This window comes from Solanum dulcamara, chromosome 10 (assembly GCF_947179165.1).
Source record: "Solanum dulcamara chromosome 10, daSolDulc1.2, whole genome shotgun sequence".
Taxonomy (NCBI): Eukaryota; Viridiplantae; Streptophyta; class Magnoliopsida; order Solanales; family Solanaceae; genus Solanum; species Solanum dulcamara.
Window position 1 is genome coordinate 71,972,379 of NC_077246.1, and position 23,954 is coordinate 71,996,332.

The 23,954-nt window shown below is 33.1% G+C and overlaps 3 protein-coding genes across 3 annotated transcripts; 1 reads left to right on the plus strand and 2 right to left on the minus strand.

The window, feature by feature from the left end:
* The first annotated feature begins 620 nt into the window (after positions 1 to 620).
* Positions 621 to 3,509, plus strand: LOC129904921 (54S ribosomal protein L51, mitochondrial). The gene is made up of 4 exons (XM_055980336.1): positions 621 to 760; positions 963 to 1,042; positions 1,703 to 1,809; positions 3,082 to 3,509. The coding sequence occupies exons 2-4, from the start codon at positions 963 to 965 to the stop codon at positions 3,252 to 3,254; spliced, it is 360 nt and encodes a 119-aa protein (XP_055836311.1). The 5' UTR covers positions 621 to 760; the 3' UTR covers positions 3,255 to 3,509.
* Positions 3,510 to 3,918: 409 nt separating this feature from the next.
* LOC129904920 (receptor-like protein 13) lies at positions 3,919 to 14,162 on the minus strand. Its single transcript, XM_055980335.1, has 9 exons — positions 14,017 to 14,162; positions 12,731 to 13,059; positions 11,805 to 11,996; positions 11,194 to 11,292; positions 10,699 to 10,854; positions 10,433 to 10,507; positions 7,199 to 7,348; positions 6,725 to 6,871; positions 3,919 to 6,265 (listed from the first exon to the last, which is right to left on the minus strand). Exons 1-9 carry the CDS (start codon positions 14,088 to 14,090, stop codon positions 4,044 to 4,046), a joined length of 3,444 nt encoding a protein of 1,147 aa, XP_055836310.1. The 5' UTR covers positions 14,091 to 14,162; the 3' UTR covers positions 3,919 to 4,043.
* A 2,707-nt stretch (positions 14,163 to 16,869) lies between these two features.
* LOC129871664 (receptor-like cytosolic serine/threonine-protein kinase RBK1) lies at positions 16,870 to 21,503 on the minus strand. Its single transcript, XM_055946622.1, has 8 exons — positions 21,256 to 21,503; positions 19,791 to 20,285; positions 19,244 to 19,501; positions 18,956 to 19,110; positions 18,784 to 18,863; positions 18,279 to 18,414; positions 18,031 to 18,180; positions 16,870 to 17,404 (listed from the first exon to the last, which is right to left on the minus strand). Exons 1-8 carry the CDS (start codon positions 21,260 to 21,262, stop codon positions 17,258 to 17,260), a joined length of 1,428 nt encoding a protein of 475 aa, XP_055802597.1. The 5' UTR covers positions 21,263 to 21,503; the 3' UTR covers positions 16,870 to 17,257.
* Between the last annotated feature and the right edge of the window lie 2,451 nt (positions 21,504 to 23,954).

Consider the following 23,954-nt stretch of genomic DNA (forward strand, 5'->3'; position numbering starts at 1 on the left):
AGAGAATTTCTTAACGATTTAAAAAATGGAAAAGTTATTTAAATACACAGCTTATTTTATTATATTTTTATTTGAAAAAAATTTTAAAAATTCTTATCAGTCGGATACATCACCTTATGTGATGTATCGGAACGTCAAATACATCACTTTACGCGATGTATCGGTCATATATATTACTTTACGCTATGTATCGGTCTGGGACGTCGGATACATCACTTTACACGATATATCAATTGGATACATCACTTTACGTGATGTATCAGAATATTTTGGGATGTATCCGAATTTCACAAAATTTAAGAGATTTTTATAATTTAAAAAAAGTATGAATAAAATATAATTAACTCAACACTAAGATTTAAATTTGCATAATCCTTCCTGAAAAAATCATAAAATGGTATTCACTGATCGTTTTGTTATCTTTTAAAAAATAGTCATTGTTGTGGAGTTTTAAATGACAACATCCTTTGGAATGTGAGATTTAGAATGTGAAACTATAATTGTGGCTATATTCCAATCAAATGGGCTGAAAATTGGCTATTTGTGAGATTTTGTGTCACCATAATGGACCTCTTTTTAACAGATAAATCGGGTTTAGAGCCCAAATGGCTTCAATTTCAAACCCACTTCAATTGCTCCAAGCCCCAATTTTGCGAGGGTTCTCTTTGTCCAAGTCGCCGGCGGCCGACGTTCTACTTCACTCTCCGTATCTTTCTGCTGCAAATTTCTTCATATTCTGTTTCTCCGACGGAATAAAATTGTATGTATTTCTCTCTTTCTCTTCATATATTTTCATGTTTTGTTTTTGCAAATTCATGCATGAAAACACTAATTTTCGAAAATTCGATTCTAAAGCTTTTTTTTTTTGCTCACATTTGAAAAAAATATTGCATATGCTACTTGCGGCTCCAATTTTTGTTTGTGAATGATGAGTTCTGAATTTGTGAATTTGGCTGATCTAGATGGCATTAAGAGGTGTTTGGCAGCTAAGGAAACTGGTAGTCAGCTATTGCAATTGGGGTGGAAGTAGCAGGGGAATAAGGTAAAGGTTAACTTAGTTTATAGTTTATATTGGCTTTTTTTACATTAATCAGAATCATAATGAGATTGTTTGTACTGGGAATCTTCCAATACCACGAAGAATGAAGTGAAAGAGGAAATATGTACTACTTAAACGTTTGGAAAATCAATGCTTTAATTTTACATATCTAAGAAATGTGGAAATTGAAATGGGGATGAATGGAGCAATGTTATTTCTGTGGGATTGAGTATTATAATGTTATGAGTCTGACTTTCTTTTGAAATCTTTTTCATACCTTATTGGAATGATAACACAATCTAGGTATAAGAAGAAAGTTTTTTGACATGTTGCAATCTGTCAAGAAGTAGTATTGGTTCTGCATATATTGTGATTTGAGGTAAGTGTATTTGCCTAGAAATTTGATGTATTGCTGATTTGCCGTTGTGCAATTTTACATATGGAGGTGTTCAGTCTTATTTGAAGTTTAAACATGTGGTCGCGAGAGGAAAAGATTGAGGCTTTTTATTGGTAAAACAAAGTGGAATTACAATTTTTAATCGTACTTTAGGAGCGAAAAGAGGAAACAGAATGGGCTGCTAGTTTCTGGATGATTGAGGTAGAGGAATATATATAGCAAAATAGCTCTGTGGCATATGTTAAGGTATGTATCTACTATTGCAGGGCATTCATGGAGTCTGAATTGCCAGCATTCAAGGAGAAAAATCCACATCTTGAGGTGGTCACTGAACTCAATCGTGGTCAGCATCCTTTCTTGAAGGGATTATACAGTAAGACTTTCTGCCTGTTTCCGCTCTATTCCATCTAAGGGTGATGTATATTAAGAGAGGAAAAATTACCAAGGTTTCTTTCAGTTTACTGTGGCTAGAGCATCTTCTGAGTTTTTCTTGGGTTGCCTAGGCATACCTTGACCTGGTATTGAGAAACTAAACAGGGTCCCACTCGATGAGCTCAATGTTTGAAGATTCTTTTATTGTGTGTTTTCCCCCTTTTTCTCATATATCTGCCAGGATCCTAGGTCAGAGGGAGCAAATTATCCAACTACTATATCCAGGGGCCACCATGATAGTGGATTACACTCTATGCCGAAGTTACTCTTACTGGCCTTTTCCATTATGGCTTGCTGAGATCCATTCTGATTTGGAACCCTCTCTAAGTTAAAGCTGTCTAAACAGTGGTTGGCAGAATAACTTTTTTACTCTCTTTGTTAATCAACTGTATTCAGTTACCATTCAGCTATGCCCATTGTCATTGGGTATGTTTTCCCTTTCATTGCAGATATTGTGTAAACCTCCTTTTTGAAAACTGTGCATCCTTCTCTTCTTATCTCTGTGACTTCATATACTTTACCACTGTTGACCTTTCTTTCACTACTTATGCCCCTGGGGCTCATTGGAATACATCTGATCTCTATATCAGTCATGAGCTTGGTATCTCTCTCTTCAGCTATGTCTGGAGATGAAAATAAGTAGCCAGTCACACCGATTCGGTGAAGATAACATAGTTCACGGCACCTTTGGTAATAAACAAGACTCATGCACGTAACTCGTCAAAAACTTATAATATCACTTGGAGACTTGATTCAGAAAAGATAAGTATTAAGTTATTATCCAATGATGCCATGAATGACGTTTTCTTTCACTGGATCAGTGTGACTTCTTATATTCTATCTTTCCAGACATAGCTGAAGAGATACACTGAGTCTATAAATCAATTAAGAGATCAGACTTACTCCAGCGAGCCTTATTGTCCATAGGTTATTACTAGTAATTAGTTGCATTTAGGGCTTAAAAAGTTGACAGCTCAAGGAAGTGTCAAATATAAGGTGTCATATCGAACACATTTTTCCACCTCGCACCCATGTGCAAATGTAGTCAAATACCTATACATGCATGAGCGTGTTGTATGTGTGAAAAATGTTTGTTGTGAAGTTAATATTCCTAATTATGCCTTGTATATTTGTGGTATCAGTTTATTTAAAAACCAATTGTTTTTCCTGTAATTTCTTTTCACGGGTGTGTACTGATTTGATTTTCACTTAGAGAACAAGAATGAGCGTGTTGTATGTGTGAAAAACTTGAGTCAAGATGAAGTACTTGAAGCAGCGATCAAGCTAAGGAATTCGCTTGGCAGAAAGGTTGTGAAGCTGAAGACTCGACATGTCACGAAACAACCAAGCGTTCAAGGTACATGGTCAACAGCATTGGAGTTATAAGCACCAAAGGAAAAAGTTATATGCAGGTGATTTCTGTCTTCCTAGGTTTTATCATATGGATCTGTAAGTCGGTAGGTGTAGTCCTTTTGGACAAACACGATATGAATTATGCGGTCGACGCGTATGAGAAGGTAGACTTTTTCAATCGGTAATGCACTCGACAATGTAATAATTTACTCGTGGTGATAGTTTTGAAGGGGATGCTATGTTTAAGATGTTATTGATGGAATGGAATGCATTTGTTTGTTATGACCATGTTGAAATTGAGTTCTTAGATTTGGTGTTAATCAACAATAACTATAATTTGATCATATTGTGACATGATTTGCTTTTCTTAACTGGTTTTTCAGTTCCTTAGTTGACAGATTGTTAGTAAATTCAACATTATTTATGTGATATTTGATTGATACTTTCGTTCTCGTAAATATGAAAAAATTTATGTATTATTATATGGGAAATAAAATTTGAATAAAGAATGTTGGTGTTTGCACGACTTCTTGCAAAATTTAGTGGTGCTAAATGTTGTTCCCACTCGACAACAGACGTGTGTAAGCTAGGTAGAATGTACGCAAACCTTTACTCCTAATTTAGAGGTAGAGAGACTGTTTTGGATAGACTCTTGGCTCAAGAAAAACAATCCAAAAGTACAAAAAGCAACAAATAGTAACATAATAGTACCACAACAAAACAATATGATAGTCAAAGTACAAAAACAACATATAATAACAGAAATTGTTCGAGTCTGAACCTCTCACCTACTTATCCATACAATAAGAATGAGAACAACAATCACCTAAGGTTCATCCACCATCTATTCTTGATGGGTGCAACAACATTGTCTAAGAGAAAATAGTAAGAACTGAGCATCAAAACCTCAACAAGCCTAAACCATGCTGCTCTCCAATAAGGATTGAGGAAGATTGCTGTAGCTATTCCTAGCACGATTGCTCCATAAGACACAGCAAAGCTGATGAAGAAACTCTCAGTATCCATAAAGCCTGTAGATTCCTCACTTCCATTATTTGTTGTATTTGATGATTTAGTGCCGCTACACTCGTTGTCTAATGGATAACCACATAGCAAAGGATTCCCCTGATAGCTGCTTTTGTCGAAAGTTGCGAATTGAGCTTTAAATGGTGGTACTGCACCAGATAACTTATTGTATGCTACGCTGAATATTGCTAATGAGTGTAGCTCAAGTAGGTCAACAGGAATTCTCCCATTCAAGCTGTTGTAAGATAGGTCTAGACTCTCGATTTCATGTAAATTTGAAAAGGTATTTGGGATTCTTCCAAAGATATGGTTGTGCGATAGATTAAATGCATGTATTTTGCTCAAGTTTCCTAGCTCAACGGGAATTTCACCTGTTAATCTGTTACTTGAGAGATCAATACCTGACATGTATTTTAGAATGCTTCCCTTATAAGTGTATGAGTTTCTTTTCGTTGAAAACTGGACTCGGGTTTCCACATCCATCAAATTGACGTCACTTAGAAATCCATATGAAATGTGGTAGTGCCTTGTTGAACTTATCCAACTCGAGAAATCTAACCACGCTGTCCTGGAAGACCCTTGATAATATATACTTCTTGTGTCTGCATCATTTTCCGCTTGTGTTAAGTTACCTAAACAAGGAAGGAGCGGACCATAAAGCTTATTAAAAGACAAATCCATGATGGATAACTTGTTCAGCAAACAAATCTGAGCTGGAATTTCTCCTTCCAATTGGTTATTATTGAGGAGAAGGAAGTTCAGTTTTGAAAGTGAGGCTATGGTGTGTGGGATGTTTCCTGTAAAATTGTTGTAGCCAAGATCCAACGTTATCAGAGACGATATGTTGAAAAGTGAATCTTCAAGTTCACCGCCCAATTGATTTTTGTCTAGATGAATGTGTTCAAGGGGTAAACCACTCACACAAGAAGGAACAGGTCCTGAAAGTCTGTTTTCAGACAAAGCTATGACTTGAATGAGCTTCAAATTGCAAATCTCAACTGGAATCGAGCCTTCAAGATGATTTTTCGCCAAATCTAGCTGTAACAATCTTGTGTTATCTCTAATCCATCTCGGAATCTCTCCAGAGAAGTTATTGCTGCTAGCATCCAATGCAATAAGGGGTTTGAGAAAAATGTTACTAGGTAACTGTCCCTCAAACTCATTGCCATTCAAGTACAAATAAAATAGTATACTTGGTCTGATATCCTTCGAAAATATTTGCCCTGACAACTTGTTGTTTGACAGTCGGAGGTAAGTCAGTACTGGAGAACCAATTGCCAGATCGCTAGGAACTCCTCCGGACAAGAAATTGTGAGAAAGGTCTAGCACAACTAAATGAAAGCTACCAATATCAGAAGGTATAGGACCTTCAAGCAAATTTTGTGACATGTTCAGAAGAATAAGCTTTGGGAAAGCTGAACTTACATTTGCTGGAACACGTCCGCTGAGTTTGTTATTAGAGATGTCAAGTTCCTCTAAACAGAGATGACTATTGGATGGCAACTTCCATGGTCCGATGAAAGCATTATCTCTAGCATAAAGGCCTGAAAGTCTGGTGTTATTCTCTAACAACCAAGTTGGAAAGTTTCCTGGCAATTGATTTTTGTCTATAGCGAGAACTCTCAAGTCGTGCTGGTAATGAAGGAAAGAAGGCAATTTTTGAAGGTTTATGCATCCCTGCATAGCAAAAAGTTGCAACTGGAAATTTGGGATCCAATTCTTGAATTCGATGTCTACAGTTATAATATTATAGCCAACATTCAAGTAGGTAAGTTTTGAATTGTTGATGAACTGATTGAACGATAGTGGAACTTCAAATTGGTTAAATGAAATATCCAAGAACTCAAGTGATGTGAGAGTTCTCCAAAGAGGATATGAGGCTATATTTCCAGTGAAGCTATTTCCGTCAAGTGCAAGCCATCGAAGTGATGTCAAGTTTCCAAGACATGAAGGAACTGTTCCCTCAAAATTGTTGTTAATGAGTGCCACCTCTTGAATGTTTTTGAGTTCACACCAACCTGTATTTTTTTTAAAAAAAAGGTTCAGATGACATTTAGCTAACATAAATTTCTACAATAAGTTGTATCTAAACTATATTTGTTATTGTTGTTTGTCTTAAATCCTGTGAACTTTGCACTGAAGAGTATGGCCTAGTGGTCAATGAGGTGGATTGTGAACCATAAGGTCTCAAGTTCAAATTCTAGCGGAGACAAAAAACATTAGGTGATTTCTTCGCATCTGTTCTAGCCTTGGTGGGTAGAGTTATCAGTACCTGTTGCTGGTGGAAGGGGCAATTGGTATCTCATAGAATTAGTCTAGATTTGGCCGAATCTTGTTATATCCCTGTGTTATTTCTTCTTTTCTATTAGTGTTGGTGCGGTTGTATGTTAGTTAACTCACGATCTTCGACAACAATTATGCAATATATGAATAGATTTATGGTAATTTTTTCAAAAAAAGAGAGAAAATAACACTACCTTGATTAGGGAGGGTGCCATAATTGCCACCAAAAGCCATATTCAGCACTTTAAGAGAATCCATTTGTCCAATGCTTGAGAGAAAATTCTCATTTAAATAAGATCCCTCCAAGTACAAGTACTCCAGTTTGCTCAGATTTCTTATTGCTTGTATCAGAGAGTCAAAGAAAAAGAGGGGAAAAAAAGCACAAGATCAACATAAAATAAAGTGGTGATAGAAGTAAAGTAGATTGAAACTTTTTTGTTGTTGATTAGAGAATCCGCAGCTGCTACCCTACGGGTGTGTGTGCGCACAAGGTAAATCCCTTTTCAGTGTAATAGCTCGCAAATCACATAGACTTGTGTGATGAGCTCGGCCGAGAAAGCATACAAGGAATTTCGAACCAGAGATTCCCAAAATGGGAGATCACCTGCTCAACCAACTCAGCTGCCCTTGCGGGATAATGCTGAAAGAGACTTTGAGTTAGAGCTTACCATTAGTTATGGCAGGAGCACTGAGATCACTATATTCATAAGAAAGCCCCTTGAGAGATGAGAATGATTTTAAGGATTGTAAGATGTTGGTCGAGTTGGAATAAGATCTTCCTAGTCGTATATTCCGCAGAGAACTCATTCTTTTACTACCTGTTTATCAGTACACCAGTTTAGAGTATGTGTGATGCACGTGTGCGTCACGACAATATAAAAGATTACATACAAAAATAATAAATAATAGATTATAATAGATGCAATAACATATTTATTTAAATGATATTACAGTATATGTTATTATATAGTTATTCAAATGAAAATATGTGTTTTTCTAATTTTAGTATGCGTGTGTTATTATAAGTGCATATCGTATCAATTAATTAGCACTAATACATACAAAAAGAATCGATTATTGAAAAATAGCAATTACCGTTAAAAAAATGAAAAAAATTATGTATAAGGTTAATACTATGATAAAGACAGTGCTCCTAAACCCCACTAGGCCTAAACACACCAAAACGTGAGTTAAAGTTCAACTATATGCTAACCTTCTAACCTAATTCACAAGTTCTGCACCCTCCTATCTAAGATTATGTCCTAGGTAATCTGAAGTTATGTCATGTCCTATCTAATTATCTCTTCCAGATACTTCTTTGATCTACATCTACTTTTCCTCATATCTACTATATATGTACAACCTCTTAAATCTCCTTATCGTCATACAAATATCTCTCATGTTTTATTTGCATCTCTCCTATGTTATTTTTTTTTATTGATATCTTGTGAAAAATGTCATAATAACTAATAGGAAAAAGGCTCAAATGCCATCGAATTATTAGAAATGGCTCATTTATGTCATCCTTTAAAAACTTGACTCATCTATTCCATCGCCGTTACAAAAAAGGTCCATTCTTGCCATTTTTTCATTAACAAAAATCAGATTTTCTTTTTAGAAATTTAATCATAATAAAAAAATGTTCTCAATTTATTTTTTTATTATGTTTATTATAATCAATATATAATATTAGAAGAACATGAAAATAAAACAGGAAAGACAAATTTTAAAATAAACAAAATCTGAAAATTGAAGCAAAGTGACGACAAAATTGCAAAATAAGATGCAACATCAATCGATGAATTGAAATAAACTGTACAAAAGATCGATGAATAAATTTTTGAAATCAAAAGACCTTTTATAAAAGTAGAGTAGTCATAAATCAAAATGAATATAAATTAATAGTTTATCATATTTAGTTCTAAACCTCTCCGCATATAATTAAGATTTATGTTTTTTATTATTATTATTATTATTTTAGGATGCATAGTGTCATAGGCCTACCCATAGCCTTACGTGACCGTGACCAGACATAATAAGGATTCATACACTATAGGCATATATAATTAGGATTCTAGTTAATAGTCAAGACGAATATGAGTTTTTTTAGGATTTTTATTATAGTTAATAGACGAATATGGATTACTTTACTATTTTTATTATAGTTAATAGTTAATATCATTAAAAAATAGAAAAATAGTAAAAAGATGATTCTGTCTAAAGAGGAGTGTTTTAATAAGGACAAAAGGTTTAAACAACATTATTAAGACCTTCATGTTTTTAATATAACTAGTGTCTATGAAGATCTTTGCACGTTACTCCTTATCAATTATCATACAAAAAAGAATTCAGATGACTAATCCGGAATCTCATCCCGACACCCGACTCGGGACTTGACCCCGACATCCGACCTTGACACCCGACACCTGAATCGGGACTTTACTTTCGAAACAAGATTTGACCCTGGCTCCCAACCAATTTCCCAATCCAGCACTTGTTCCAAGACTCAATCCGAGACCCAACTTCTAACTCGAGATCCAGTCTCGATATTCGGCTCTGGGCCCGACTTGAAACTCAACTCCGATATCCGACTTCCACACCTGACACCCGACACTGATTTGGAACCGCACTTCCGACACCAACTCCCGACCTAGGACCTGATCAGAATCCCGGATTGAGACCCAACTTTCGACCTAAGATTCTACCCTGTACCCAATTTTTGAATCTGGATCTGACCCCACCCAACCCTAACATCCGACACGAGACCGACCCTGACTTTTGATTCTTGACTCGACCCAACTTTTGAGTCAAGATCCGACCCCAACATCAGACTCTGAATCTGACTTGCGAAATGGGATTTGACCCCGAATTTAACCTAGGACTCCATCTCGACTTCCGACATAGGATCTGACTCCAACTTTTGATTCGGGACTCTACTTTCAAATCAGAATCCGACCACGAGATTCAAATTTTGAACCGGGATCTAATCCCTGATACTCAACCCCGACGATCGATTAAGTACCTACTTCGATACTTGACTGGGGACCCGACCTCGACTCTAGATCTAAAAGCCGACTACGAAACGCAACACGAAACCCTACCCTGACACCTAACTCGGGATCCAACCCTGACACCCCAAAATCTTACCTCGATTTCTGACTCGAAATCCGACACTCAAATTGAGATCCGACCCAAAATCTAGGAGTTGGCTCTCGAATCATCTTGACTTTAGGAAAAAAGGTCAATGGCGGAATCTCATTGAATTGTTGATTGAAAATTGTCTTTATTGAAAGACTCTGTAATAGATAAAATTATCCTTTACTATTTTTCTACAATAGACAAAATTGTCATTTACTATTTTCTTTAAATAATTGTTATTTAATTACTATGCAAATATGTAGGACTTTGAAATTAATTAAAGTTATAACTATTAAATATTACTCCTTAAGGATATAAAAGTCGTTCAATATTTAATGGATATTTTGATCTACTAATATTATTAAACGTGTAGAAATTCTCTACTTATAGTTTACTTGAAATAAATTTAATGTTAAGTTCCTAGTATTAATAGAATAATATGTATCCTACAATAAGCTTAGTTCTAATAGAAATATGTTTTGTTTAGTCCTACTACAAAATTACATTTATACCCATTAGTAAGTTTTTAGATGGAGGATTTTTAACTTAAAAGGGCAAATAAGTAAATCAATTTTTAGTGGATATTTTGGTTAATCAACATTTGTATTCATGATTTTATAATAATATAAATATAGATAAATGAGGGTAAAATATTCAAAATCCACTCCTAGTTAATGTTTTGTTAAGGGACCTATAAAAAAACACGACAAATAATTTGAGACAGGGGAGGGATCAAGTTTCTTTGAAGGTAGAAATCCATGTACCTTTGGTAGTCACAAAGCCCTCAAAATTGTTCATCCAGAGATCAAGAAATTCCAAATTCCTCAAGGCAATTATATCTAGACAAGTAAATCAAAATAAATAACAAGCACAACAAAAAGAGAAGAAATTCATTGGAAAGGCTCAATCTCGAGACCTTTCATTAAGGGTTAATGGATCTTATCCATTCCACTAACACTGATTTACAATAGTGAAGCAATATGCATGTGATAAAAGGGGTGGAACTTGGATAGTAAGAAGTTTAACGAACCACTCATTTCGATTTTTCCATCGATGTCATTGTTTGTGACATCCAAATTCTTGAGAGATGGAAGATGCTTCAAAGATGAAAAGATGGTGGAATTTAAGTGATTGGTAGACAAATAGAGTTTCTCTAAATTCCTCAGTCCAGTATGTGTACCAAGACCTGCATTGATTTATGAGATTTGTTATACATAATCTAGGCAAATACTATGAGGTAACGGGATGACGAGGAGACAATCGGCCCCGAATGCCACTTATGAAATTCATTTCCCTTACTCCTACCACATAAGTTATTTTCTCGACTTGTAAGCAACTTTTTTTTTGTTTTTCCTATCTAGTGTTTGATATCTATTTTAGGGGCTCTGACTAATCCAGATTCAAGCCGAGTAAGACCCATTAAGGGGTACACTCCCTACTACATTTTTTTTTATTTTCAAAGCTCGAACTCGATATTTCTGATTAATTTATACATAGTATATATATGGAAAAGGAGCTAGCTTACCCAGTGTAGAAAGGAAACTTGTGTCATTGATTCCATATCCTGCCAGCAATAGTACCTTTAAATTGCTCAACCCTGGACATTCCTCAGTAATTCCTTCATCTAAAAATAAAACTATTTCAAACGAGTCCTAATATTGCACAATATTATCCAACAATTGATATATTATATATACATTTGTATGTTAGAAAAAGGGTATGAAATTAGTCAAGATGCTTGGTGGAGAAGAAGCGAACAAAAGTACGCTCACTTGTTGTCTTGTGCTTTGTCGTGATCTGGGATAACTCACCAGCTAGGTTAGATTAGAGCAAGATTTTATGAGAACATATTACCCAAAATGAAATATTATTTAATTATGAAGATATAATGCCAGCCACATCTATCAGAATCGTAACAAATCAATTACCAAATCCACTTATCATCGCCGATATAATCATAAAAAAAAATTATTAAAAAAGTGTGAACCGTTATTAAAACATTTTAAAATTAAGATGTGCGTTAGCTGGATGGTCCGAATACCACAACTTTTATAAGAAAAAAATGGTGGCATCCAGATATTCAACAATTTTATATTTAAAAATAAAATAAAATAAAATAGGAGATGTATTTTATACCTATAGGAGCAGGCCGATTTTTCAACGAAGGAAATTTAATTGAACCCATTTGGTCCCCCAGAACACGATTAAGTCTTAGATCCTCAAGAGATGAAATCCAACACAAAGATGACAAAACATTTGGAAAGGGGAGATAACTGTACTGCAAATCAAGTACTTTCAAGTTGGTCAATTGTGTGAGTTTGTTGAACCCTGTATAACAAAATCACAAGTGAAAAAAATAATTTAAAAAATCACAAGTGAAAAAAATAATTTAAAAAATCATGTTAATGTATATACATAGTGTGTTTAAAAAAGTACTTTTGGGAAAAGTTACTCCCTCCGTTCGAAGTCCGTTTTTACTTGTTGACGATGGATTTTGCATACCACTTTAAAGAATAAATAAAGTGTATATATTTTATCATTATACTCATATTAATTAGTATAAAGTTTTTAATAAATTTGAGATATAATTTGAAATGAGTAATTAATGCTAAGTGTAAAACAGTAAAAAGAAATTATTTTTCTCTTGATGATGTGCTAAGTGGACAAGTAAATTTTAGTATAGTGAATAAGTAAAATTGAATTATTATTTTTTCTGTATAAGCTTCTTAGAAACATTTTTTGTTACTCGTCAAAAGCACTAATTTTTATGGGAAAAATTTGATCAAGTACCTCACTTTTTTAAAATGAACTCTTTTTGGTCTCTCAAAATTTTGGCCGAACACCTCACTTTTCTTTATGATAACCATTTTTGGTCTCTCAAAAGTTTGGTCAAACACTCTGCTTTTTAAAAATAATTAAGTATTTTAACATCCCAAAAGCTTAGGTGAACCCCTCACTTTATAAAATAATCGCTTTTAACCTCTTAAAAATCGTGTTATTAATCGAGTTGATGAGTTTCAGATATCAGATGATTAGTCGGTAGAAAAAGAGAGAGATCTAACCTTCATTTTTGTTCCACCCTATAATATAATTTTCAGACAATATAAGAACTTGTAGTGCTTTGAATGGAAGAAACAGAGAAGCATTAAAACTCCAACCATCCTCTGATCCTTGTCTTGATGCTCTGAGATTAAGTTCTATCACTCGACCTGTTGTTAAGTTGCAATTTACCCAACGCCATGAACAACAATCCAAAAAACCAGTTTCATTATAGGTTTCCCAAAGGGTCAACTTTCCACCATTTGAACCCATCATGTTTGCTTGTAGCTCCAATAGAGCACTCCTCTCTTCCTCCCAACACTTGTCGGGTACAGTAGCGGAGCCAGTAATTCTAACAAAGAGGTTTCAAGAAGATGTGTAATTGAGTGAGGGCGGCTCAAAAAAATTAGTGATTTAAAGTCAAATTATAATAAAAGGTCATGAACTCCATATAGTTGTGAGACGGTTTGAACTGATGAGGCATATTGGCTGACACATGTGTGTAGGAAGTCTGACGACTACATAAGCTAAAAGACCACAACTATAAGATGTGGAAGCGATCGGCTTCTATTCTCATTGAGATTGGATGTAGAAAAGACTTACTTCTTGAACTATGGATCTTAATGAAGAGTACATATAATTTAAGAAACAGGACGAATCAAAAAAATTAGTAACATAAACTCAAATCATAATAGGAAGAGTGATTTACTAAAATGATCTTAAAGATGGTTGATCTTGAACTTTTGAACTCATATGCAAAACTTTTCAAATTCAATAAATTTTGATTTTTGGCATAAAAAATCTACCCATAAAATAAGCGGGGGTCCAAAATTCAAGACCAATCATAATAATGAAACAAAAGGACTTACTTCTTGAATTATGGATCGATTAAACGAGACAATAGAAATAGCTAAAGTTGAATAGTTAGTAATATAAAAAAGAAACAAATATACATGGAGGAAAAATCAAAATTGAAGAGGAAAATAAAGGTAAAATCTATCATAATTTACTTATAACTCATCCAAATAATCTCAACCAAATCCAAAAAAGATAAAAAAAAAAATACATACAATTTGAAACTTGAATTAATGATAATTATATAAATTATATTTTATAATATAATTAGATTATTATTTTTGGAGCCTTCAATCCTTGGAGGCTTAAAGCTAAGCAAATGTCATTCATGGCCTTATCATTAAGTCGATAATGTCAAGGAAATTTAACTACTTTTTTTTTATATATATCCTATTTGTACGATGCAGTATTTAAACGAACGAAATTCAATTAAACTCTTTTTTAACACACTTACCTCTGCCATTGATTAGCCACAACCACCAGATAAAGCACCAACAACCAAAACTTAATATTCCTCAAATCATTCATCCCTAATAAACTAGTATATTTTTTTTTCTGATTATATATAATTTGTTTTTTGTTTTCTAAAACTATTGTTTTGTTGATATTGTAAACCTTGCTAGTAGAAGGCTTATATAGGAATATATTTTAGCACATCTACATCCAACAACAACAAAAAAAAGAAATTAGTCATCATCCCCCCTCCCCCCTCCCTATTGAAAGATACGTTTACTTCCTGCAAATTGCTTATGTAAGAACTATCATTATTTCTCATTCAAATTTTTGTACTGAAAAATGTGACTATTTTTATAGATATTTTAATTAAATAAATGAGAAAATAAAATAATAGTAATCTATGCTTTCGCATGAAAAAATTAAAAAGCTTTTCAGTATTTCAGTAAAAATCTATTTTTTATCATATATTTTTCAGTGAACTGATTCTATAAATAATGAATGGATAAATTATGTTTTATAATATAAATTTTTCATTAATTTACGATATTTCTAGTAGTATAGTACCTACTCCATCCCAAACCCCCAAAAAATCAACATTTTCAAGAATGCAGTGAGAAATGGGGCAAAATTTTGTTTGTTTTAGATGACTTGACCAGGAAAGATACAAGTTTAGAGATGAGCAAATTAACTGGAATATCAAATTATCAATCATTAAAAGCTATGTATCATATAAAGAAATTTTATACCATCGTGTCACAATTATTTATTGTTATAACTAGCTGATGATATATTTTATTTTCAATATTATGAATATATTTTGAGAAGGCTTATCTATAAAAAATATTTCTCCAATGATTTGATAATTGCAATTTTTTTTATACTAGTGATGTATATAACGTAAACAATATATAAATGAGAAAATAGGAGAATTTATAAGTCAATACTCTGCGAGCAGCATTTTTTTTCTACAAATATTTTGTCTTGGTCCTTTAAAATAAAAGCAAGACTTATTTTGAATTTCTTAACATTTCGGTAAATTAATTATATGATAATATTTATTTAAAAATTGAATATTTATGAATTGAAAAAAGTATAGGATCTTAATAAAAAAGAAAAAGAATTATTTAGTCAATGTAATTGATGGAGATATAGATGGATAAATTTATATTTTATTATTAATATTCTTCTTCTTTTTATCTCATAAATAAATTTTTCATAAGTATGATCATTTAACATTAAATTTTAAGTTCACTTGCGTATTTAAATCAAATAATCTTATAAAAATTTTAATATTAATTTTAAATTATTATAAAAATTCATACTTTAAATTCTGAATCCATAATGTTTCAACTATCCATTTTTGTTTAACTTGCTTCAATTTTCTACTGTTGTTGCCCCAAGTCTACGGCAAATTAAAGTTGTCGGGCATGCATTTATTTATGTGAATAGCATAATTCCCTCTAAGCTTAGGTCACAGTGACATTTTTTTTAAAGTCTATTTCAAAAAAAATATCATAATTTTATAATTAAAAATAATTTAATTTTAATTTTTATATATATTTAATGAAATGATTTATAGCTGCATAAATAGTTTCAATTTGTTTTAGATCTCAATTTTTTAAAAAAATTATTTTATCTTTTTATATCAAGTCAAATAATATCATATAAATTAAAATGGAGGATCTACGTACTAGTTGAAAATAAAAGTCAAGTCATTATAATGACAAATTTGGATGACACCTGTGACTTTAACTTTAGAAAGCGGTCAATTGAGGTTTTTGTCTAAATTGAGAGACTTATTCAAGTTATAAATTAATCAAGTGAAAATAATAATCGAGACTTTCGTGAATTCCTCGTATATACTAATGTATTTTCTATTTTCTTTCATAACTATTTAGATAATATACTTCGTAAATTCCAAATCTGTTGAATCACTTTTGTTATAATATTTTAGATTTTAGATTTTTTCATTCTGTCATTTGGCGTATATTCTTTATATAACATTTTGTTCGAATAACTCTATGAAATTAGGTCGATACTTTCATATCTCTATGAGTAAAGTATGAGATATTTCTATGAAATTAGCCTTTTATTCACTTCTGATCATTGAATAATTCATTTTTCTCTCTTTAAAAGAAACTTTATTCTTACTTAGCTGTTGCGTTCCCTGAAAGCCCTGCAAAGAAGTGCAGACATGATTAGTGGCTCCCGAATCTATAGCCTATAATTGGGGCTCTTCAAATTTCATCGATACCTGAAAGAATTTTTTTCTACACCAAACTAATAAATATAACATTTATTTGTACATAGATTTCTCACTTAATCAATATTAATTATAATATATTGTTAAGTAAATTAGTCTCAGTATACGAACTAAACTATTTCATCAAATCATATTGTATATTCATACCTATTAAATAGGAAGGAAAAAAAAAGGGGAGAGAGAGGCCGATTAACACATTAATTATAATTAGTATCTTAATTTCTTTAATTAAGAATAATTTGGGGTGTAGCTCATTGGTAGAGCGCTCACTTTGCATGCGAGAGGCAGGGCTTCGCTGTTTCGCACTTTAAATATATTTCGTCTCTACTATATATATATATATATATATATATATATATATATATATATATATATATATATATAAATAAAAATAAATTAACCATATATAAATGGTGTAATATTTTGCGATGAACCTCTTCGGCGCTACCTAGCTCCACCCTGATCAATATTTGAGAATAATTAGGAAACACTTTTTTTTTATTAGAGAATCGAATCCTTATCAATAAGGTGAAAGTTCAAATAACAAAGTTCTAATTTGCTGCAAAATTTTAAAGAAACACAGAAAAGGATGTGTCATTGTATGTACACTTGATATAATATCTATAGCAACAAGCCAACAACTTAACAAAATTCTACTATAGAATATACAAAAATATGATCAGCTACAAAATGAATCATCACTATGATGATTTCAGCCAAATCCAGTAACAATATGAAAGAAACATACGAAAATGTACACTTTTTTCAGATGTTATAATGCACTTAATGCAGTTCATTAATACTGCATTACTTGTGCTGCAAACTCGAAGTTATGGATGTTGATTCTCTGCATTAAAATGGGGCAGCATCTCGGAAAATTTCAACCAAAAATTAGCAGCCATCAACTAACTAGTTTACGTAGCACAGCAGAAGCAGAGCTAGGACCGATAGCTTTTGACAAAAAAGTGTAGAAAGATTACTCCATAACGAGCTCCATATGGCGGTTGAGATCCTGGAGATAATGTGTGCTTGTATATTCGTCTGAAAACATCAATGCTCTCCCTCCCATTGACTTCTGCTTCATTTCTACTGGAGCGTTCTCGCCTCTCAATAGCTGAACAACCTGCAGACTCAAAAGAATATGTCACCATTTGGTGAATGCAAAATTTTGATTTGCGGATTGTTCTGTTTTGCATATGTAAACATCGAGTAGCAACTCTTAATTCTAACTACAAAAAGCATCTTGTTAGTTGCTTTGGATATATGTTACTCCCTTCGTTTCAATTTGTTTGTCCAGTTTTGACTTGTCACGGAGTTTAAGAAAGTAAAGAAATCTTTTGAATATTGTGGTCTTAAACTGAAGATATGTAGAATAAACCAAATTATTCTTTAATCTTGTGGTCTTAAACATGTCATGTGGAAAGTTAGAATTAAAGAGCTGTCAAAATAGGAAAGAGACATTCTTTTTTTAAGTGGACTGAAAAAAGATGGTAAGACAAATAAATTGAAACGGAGGGAGTAAATCATTTACATTTAGGTGTCGTTTAAGATCCTTTCTGTTCTAACTTTATAACCAAGAATTCGTAGGTGAATGGATCCTTCACACGATCGATCTTTTCAGACGTGTGCGTTTACAAACTCAACACTTCCAAATTCTAGCAAGGATCAGCAATGCTTGAAATCAAAATTACAAATGTTGGTGGGATTCGAAGGTCATAAAGGGGACAGAACGTAAAAACGCAGTGTTACCTTTTTCATGTTTGGACGAATGTCAGGCAAGTGGTGAAGGCAAGATAAAGCTGTAAACATGGCGCGTTTCATCTCAACAACATCATAGTCATCACCTAAACGAGGATCTGCTATTTCCTTGATGTTGTTCTTCTCCAACAACGGCTTTGCCTATGCACAATTGTAACAGGTACCGGATACTTTTCAGAAACATTTCATGAATCATACTAAAAACCTTTCATATGAAATTAAATTAAGATGATCATTACCCACAACACAAGGCTCTTTCTATATGAATCAACTGCACGACGACCAGTAATAAGCTCCAATAATAGAACTCCAAAGGCAAATACATCCGTCTTTTCATTAACAATTCCATGCATAAAGTACTCTGGAGCCATATATCTGAATACCAATTTGCAATACATTAGATCATAACAAAGCAACATTGACAACAAATGAAGGAACGCGTAATACACAGTAGCGGTTCCTGGATTTTCACTCCAAGGTGTTCAAAAAATAAAAATGTAAAAAATAAGAGAGTCCCTAAGAATCAAATCTTGGACATTGAGGTGCATTTTGAATGTTCTAGACCGCTGAGCTAACCTTTTGCATATTGTTCACACGATTCAAAATTTAAATATGTACATAAGCACAAAATATCTACCCTATATATACAGTATAATTGTTTGCTGAGGGGGTTCCGGTGAACACCCTTTCGCCCCTCTAGATCCGACCCTGGTAGTGCAAATTAAAAGTTTAATGTTTACATACCCAAAAGTTCCTTCAATGGGAGAAACAACATGATGAACCCATTTTTCTGGCAGCCACTTTGCTAGTCCAAAATCAGAAATCTGCACAAGAAAATGGGGGGAAAAAACTTGAGAAATTGCAATGAAATCGCACTTCCCAATCGAAGTTTCTCAATGGAAAAAAAGATTGAAACCTGAGGTTCATAATCTTCAGTTAGTAATATGTTTGAGGCAGTAATATCTCTATGGATTATGCGCTTTGGGCATTCACAATGAAGATAAAGCAATCCTTCAGCAATACCAGCAGCAACTTTATATCTTATTTCCCATTCAAGTCTCTCTTCCGAACCTGAAATGCCGAGTTTTCTGTTTATCAGTCACTCTATAGACATTTCGTTCAACATAAGTGCATATTTATCAATCTTTAGGCAAAGAAATCAATATTGAACGAACATAGCTAGTATTAAGAGGGAATACAGCACCGTGTATTAAGGAACCGAGGCTTCCGTGGTGTAAGTACTGAAGAACAAGGTACAAACCGCCATCAGCACTATAACCGATTAACTTAGCAGCAGAAGGATGGTTAATGTGAGCAATGATTCCTAGCTCAGATAAGTAATCATCAACTTTGTCCTCATTGTTCTTTTCTTTCTTAGTTATTTTTTTTACTGCGACTACTTGACCATCAGATAAACGTCCTTTGTACACTTCTGCATGTCCCCCTTGCCCGATCAATTTGTCTGTCACATTTCAAGGCATACTTTAGTATAACAAAGGGTTAACTATGCACAAATTCAGTTCACTTTCGAGTAATACAGATTATGCAAAATACTTAAAACGGTTTAAGTTTGCAATAAAGTGACATCATTAGTGTAAATGTGGGATCAATGACGACAACAAGAAGATGCATCAACTTGTAAATATTTGTCGTAGAGATTTGCTTAAACTACCTAATAAGAGACTTAATCGCATAAATATTCTTTACACCATCAATGCGTATAACGTAAACTCGTGATAAAATTTATGTACCTGGACTGAAATTATCAGTAGCTTCAACAAGTTCCCCATAGCTAAAATTCCTCCAAGAAGGCTTTGGAATATCATCAGAATCATTAGCCTCTTCTTCAGCACTTCTATTCTTAGACAAAATCCTTCTTACATTTTTTGGTAAAATCATCTCATATCCTAATAATGGTATACTTGACAATCTTCTCATTGACCTTCTCTTTAATTTATCAAAAACATTTTTCCAATAAACGCCTTGACTTAATTCCCCTGAAGATGATGATGCGAAACTGCTGCTCCTATCATCACTGCTGCTAATGCTGCTATTGTCTGAATCCGACGAACCCAATGGGGGAGTCTCTAAAACTCCTCTTGGTGATGATGATGATGAGTACTGATCATCTCTATTGTTGTTGTTGTTGATGATGTCTTCCTCTTTTTTCTCATCTTGTTCCTTCTCGGCTTCATGTTGTTTCTTGTTTTCTCCAATTTCTTGGACATTAGCTGCACCTCTTCTACCTACAAATTTCATAGACAACAGAAGCAAAAAAGTTTTATCAGTCTTTAGCTCGAATAAAGGTGAACGGTTTCGTTATAGATTGACAACCAGCATATTTTTTAGAAAAGATACGGATTGTTTTGTTAGGATTCATCATGAATTGGTTAGTTTTACCGTAACCCTCCTCCATTATCCCAGCTTGGGACAGGCTATATGAGCAACTTGTTTGGAATTGAGGCATAGTTATCATGACATTTTAGTTAAACCATCAATATACATGTAACATTCATGTATCCAACAAACCAAATGAAGTGTACAAAATCTTTTATATTATAAAGATTCAATCTTTATTATGACACATTCTATTTAAACCATTAATATAATAGAACATTCATATACCCAATAAGCAAAATGAAGTATACACAATCTTTTCTCTTATAAAGATTCAATCTTTATTGTGATAGTACTATTTAAATCATTAATATACAAGAGCATTCATATAACCAATAAGACTAACAAGGTTTCTGATGGAGTAGTAACTACTCGTTCGTCGTCAAGCAAAGGTCTAGGATTTGAGCTCTTACTACGAAGTCGTTTGTAGTAGGAAACATTTTACCCCCAATAGGAACTTCTCGGTATGAATCCCAATTAAGTTAGGCTCCAATGCCTATACCAGACATCGAGTGGAAAACATCCCAAAAAAATATACTCAACTAGCAAAATGAAGCATACACGGAAATCTTAATAATTCAGTTGGTTGACTACCGACTACCTGAACTTTCACGTTATTGATGAAGGTTCGATTCCCCTCCTTGTAATCCCCTCCTCACTTCCCCTCCCCTTTCCCTTCCCCTTCTCCTACCCTCACTTTTTTTAATCAAAAAAATCATACACAATTTTTTATGTTATAAAGATTCAATCTTTACACCTATAATGACACATAAAAAGGAAATAAATGACAATAAGGTCAAAAAGAGAAAAGCTAAGAACCTTCCATGGGGGATAAAATGGAATTCTTGTCAAAAGCTCAAATGAATCAAGAAATCTTCCTGTGATAATATGAAATGGAAAAGAGCTTAAGAAAAGATTTCCATAAAGATAATTAGCTCTGAATAATATTTACATTTGAGCAATTTCCAACCAAATTCTTTCTTCTCCCTGCAAAAAATACAGGAAGAGGAAGAAGGAGGAGAAAAGAAAGGGAAAAAATTGAGTTTTTGAGAAAAAAAATTAATTTAGCTTTTAGAGTTATTTTCTTTGAAATAAAAAAAAATGGAGGTGAAGCTGCAGAAGTGGAGAGAAAAAAAATGGATTTTGGGGGTAATTGAGAAACTTATGTTTTTGTACATTTTTATAGGAATTTTTACACTGTAATGATGAGGTGGCATAATATCAGGTCATGAGAGATTTTAATAGTCGATTTGAAGTATCGTAAAAAATAAAAATATATTTTAATACTATAATGATGAGGTGATATGTCACATAGCGTCTATTTTATCATTCAAATATCAGCTTATGTGAGATTTTAATAACCACGATTTGAACCGTCCTAAAAATAGAGGTATTCTTTGTTACTTGGACAAATATTAGGAGCAATTTTGTCTCAATAATGTAGAAAATATGTAAAAGCAAAAAGATAAATTTTACTCTTTTTTCGAACAATTACACTTTGTTTGGATTTTTGTAGTATTTCGTTCTATCTATTATATTATATTGCATTGTTTTGATTATATCATTTTTCATCGTTAGATAATGCAATACGTCAACATTTTAAAGGACAAACTTATAAGAAACATATGATATGTGATAGAACTATTTTTAAAATTTTCCTCATTCGAATAGTCAAAGTTGGAATGATTTTGTTGCTAAAGTGTGGTTTTGATTTGAATAAGATTTAATATTAGTCATTCATGGTCATGATCAATCTGATGTTTCTTGTGTGTATACATAATTATCATAAGAAACAAATCTCGAATAATCAAAAAGTACTCAATTAGACTCCAATTATTAGTGTTTTGACAAATTAAACTTGATCCAAAATATTTGACGTTTTAGAAGTATTCAATATTGTATAATTTGGTGGGTGAACTAAACTTGCTAATCTAGTTAAATTATGCTTCATGATAAAAATAATTAATACCCCCCAACTAGCTAATTTACTTAATTTATAATTAGATTAGTGAAATTAATATACCCTACCAATGTCACTTCAGTTAGGGAAGTGCTGTTGAACTGAATTCTCTCCACAAATATAAAATGGGAAAAGCATATTAATAGGGAAAATAAAGTAGTCTTTTTATCCAAATTAATTTCTCACTTTAATTATTAGTTGTTATGGTTAAATTGTTTGATTTAGTGTAAATATAGGAAGTTTTTACCTCGTTATTTCTAGAACTTCTTATCTCACCAGGTTGGGCGAGATGAGAGGTTCGTGAACAACAATTAATGAATAAAATGAGCCATGATACATTTTGAAATACCAAAATGGTAAATAGATTCATTTTCTTTTCTATGTTTTATGAAGACCTACAATTCCGAATAAACCTAGATTTGCGTCAGAAAGTCTCGAGTTGAGCCAAGACTTCTAATTTCAAATAGAGTTAGCAAAGATGCTATATCAAGATGGTCAAGAAGGAATTGAATTCTCTGCTCCTTTTTTCTCAACTAAACAACAACTTAAGGCTACATTTTTCCTCTTTTGATGGGATATTAATCTTAGTTATGACTTTTTTCCCTAATAAAGTACCAAAACAGTTAGCATGAAGTCATCATCAAAAGTTCTTACTTCTATTAGGTAGTCAAAATTCAAAGTGGGGAACCAACTTATAGGGCTATTATCCCTGTTCACACAAGGTCCGAGGAAGTCGCATTTGTGATGTAAGCAGTTTACTATGATACAAGTAATCGTAGTTCATTCTCACGGCTCAAACCCGTGACTTACAGCTCACATCCAGACAATTACGTTATTGCTCTGAGGCTCCCTTCCCAATTGGAAGTTACAACATATGGCGAAAAAATAAAGTACTTGGGTACTTTAAGCATTTGGGGCTCTCCATTCAACGACTAATTTGAAATCATCATTGGATGAGCTTGTATGAAGGAGCATTTTAAAACACTATGTACCAAGAAGTTCTCAGCTCGTACAACTAGAACCCAATTAAGTATTATGATTAAGCCTTTCAGACCCCAGCTTAACACGGAATGCTTTGCGCACTAAACTGTCCTGAACTCGATTCAAGATATATACACTAAATAGAAATTTAGTACATCCAATGCAAATCAAGTTGGCAGCTTCAAGTCTCAACCATAAAAGGCACCATTTAAAGACCACATAAGATGACTAAAATCAAATTCCAAAAGGCCCTGCAGGCCAAGTACTGTTAGGACCATAAAGTTGTCGACTCAATGCCATGTCGTGTAAATGAAATATATCTAAGATAGTATTCAAATGCTTCCAATCGGTAGAATAATCAAATCTTCGAGAGTGTTCATAATAAAAATACTCTCATTACGAATAGTTCTATAGAACAATTGTGATACTGCACAATGTTAAGCTTATCATGTCTAGTATATCCACAAGATGAGTATCGCAGAAATACAAATGTTAATAAGAACTACTTAATCATCCCAGAGCCAAAACCAAGATTTCGAGAAGATGGGTGCACCAATGTACAACCTAGTCACAAATT

Coding starts and splice junctions, on each gene's coding strand:
- LOC129871664 (XM_055946622.1), bottom strand. Junction 19,502..19,790: donor TACTGATAATTTCAGTCCAG/GTACATAAATTT, acceptor GAAATGTGACAG/ACAAATTGATCGGGCAAGGG. Junction 17,405..18,030: donor TTCGTCCAAACATGAAAAAG/GTAACACTGCGT, acceptor TTGAGTCTGCAG/GTTGTTCAGCTATTGAGAGG.
- LOC129904921 (XM_055980336.1), top strand. CDS start 963: ATGGCATTAAGAGGTGTTTGGCAGCTAAGGAAACTGGTAGTCAGCTAT. Junction 1,043..1,702: donor GGAAGTAGCAGGGGAATAAG/GTAAAGGTTAAC, acceptor CTACTATTGCAG/GGCATTCATGGAGTCTGAAT. Junction 1,810..3,081: donor TTTCTTGAAGGGATTATACA/GTAAGACTTTCT, acceptor ATTTTCACTTAG/AGAACAAGAATGAGCGTGTT.
- LOC129904920 (XM_055980335.1), bottom strand. CDS start 14,090: ATGAATGATTTGAGGAATATTAAGTTTTGGTTGTTGGTGCTTTATCTG. Junction 11,997..12,730: donor AGGGTGGAACAAAAATGAAG/GTTAGATCTCTC, acceptor TTTGTTATACAG/GGTTCAACAAACTCACACAA. Junction 11,293..11,804: donor AAATCGGCCTGCTCCTATAG/GTATAAAATACA, acceptor TTTTATTTTTAG/ATGAAGGAATTACTGAGGAA.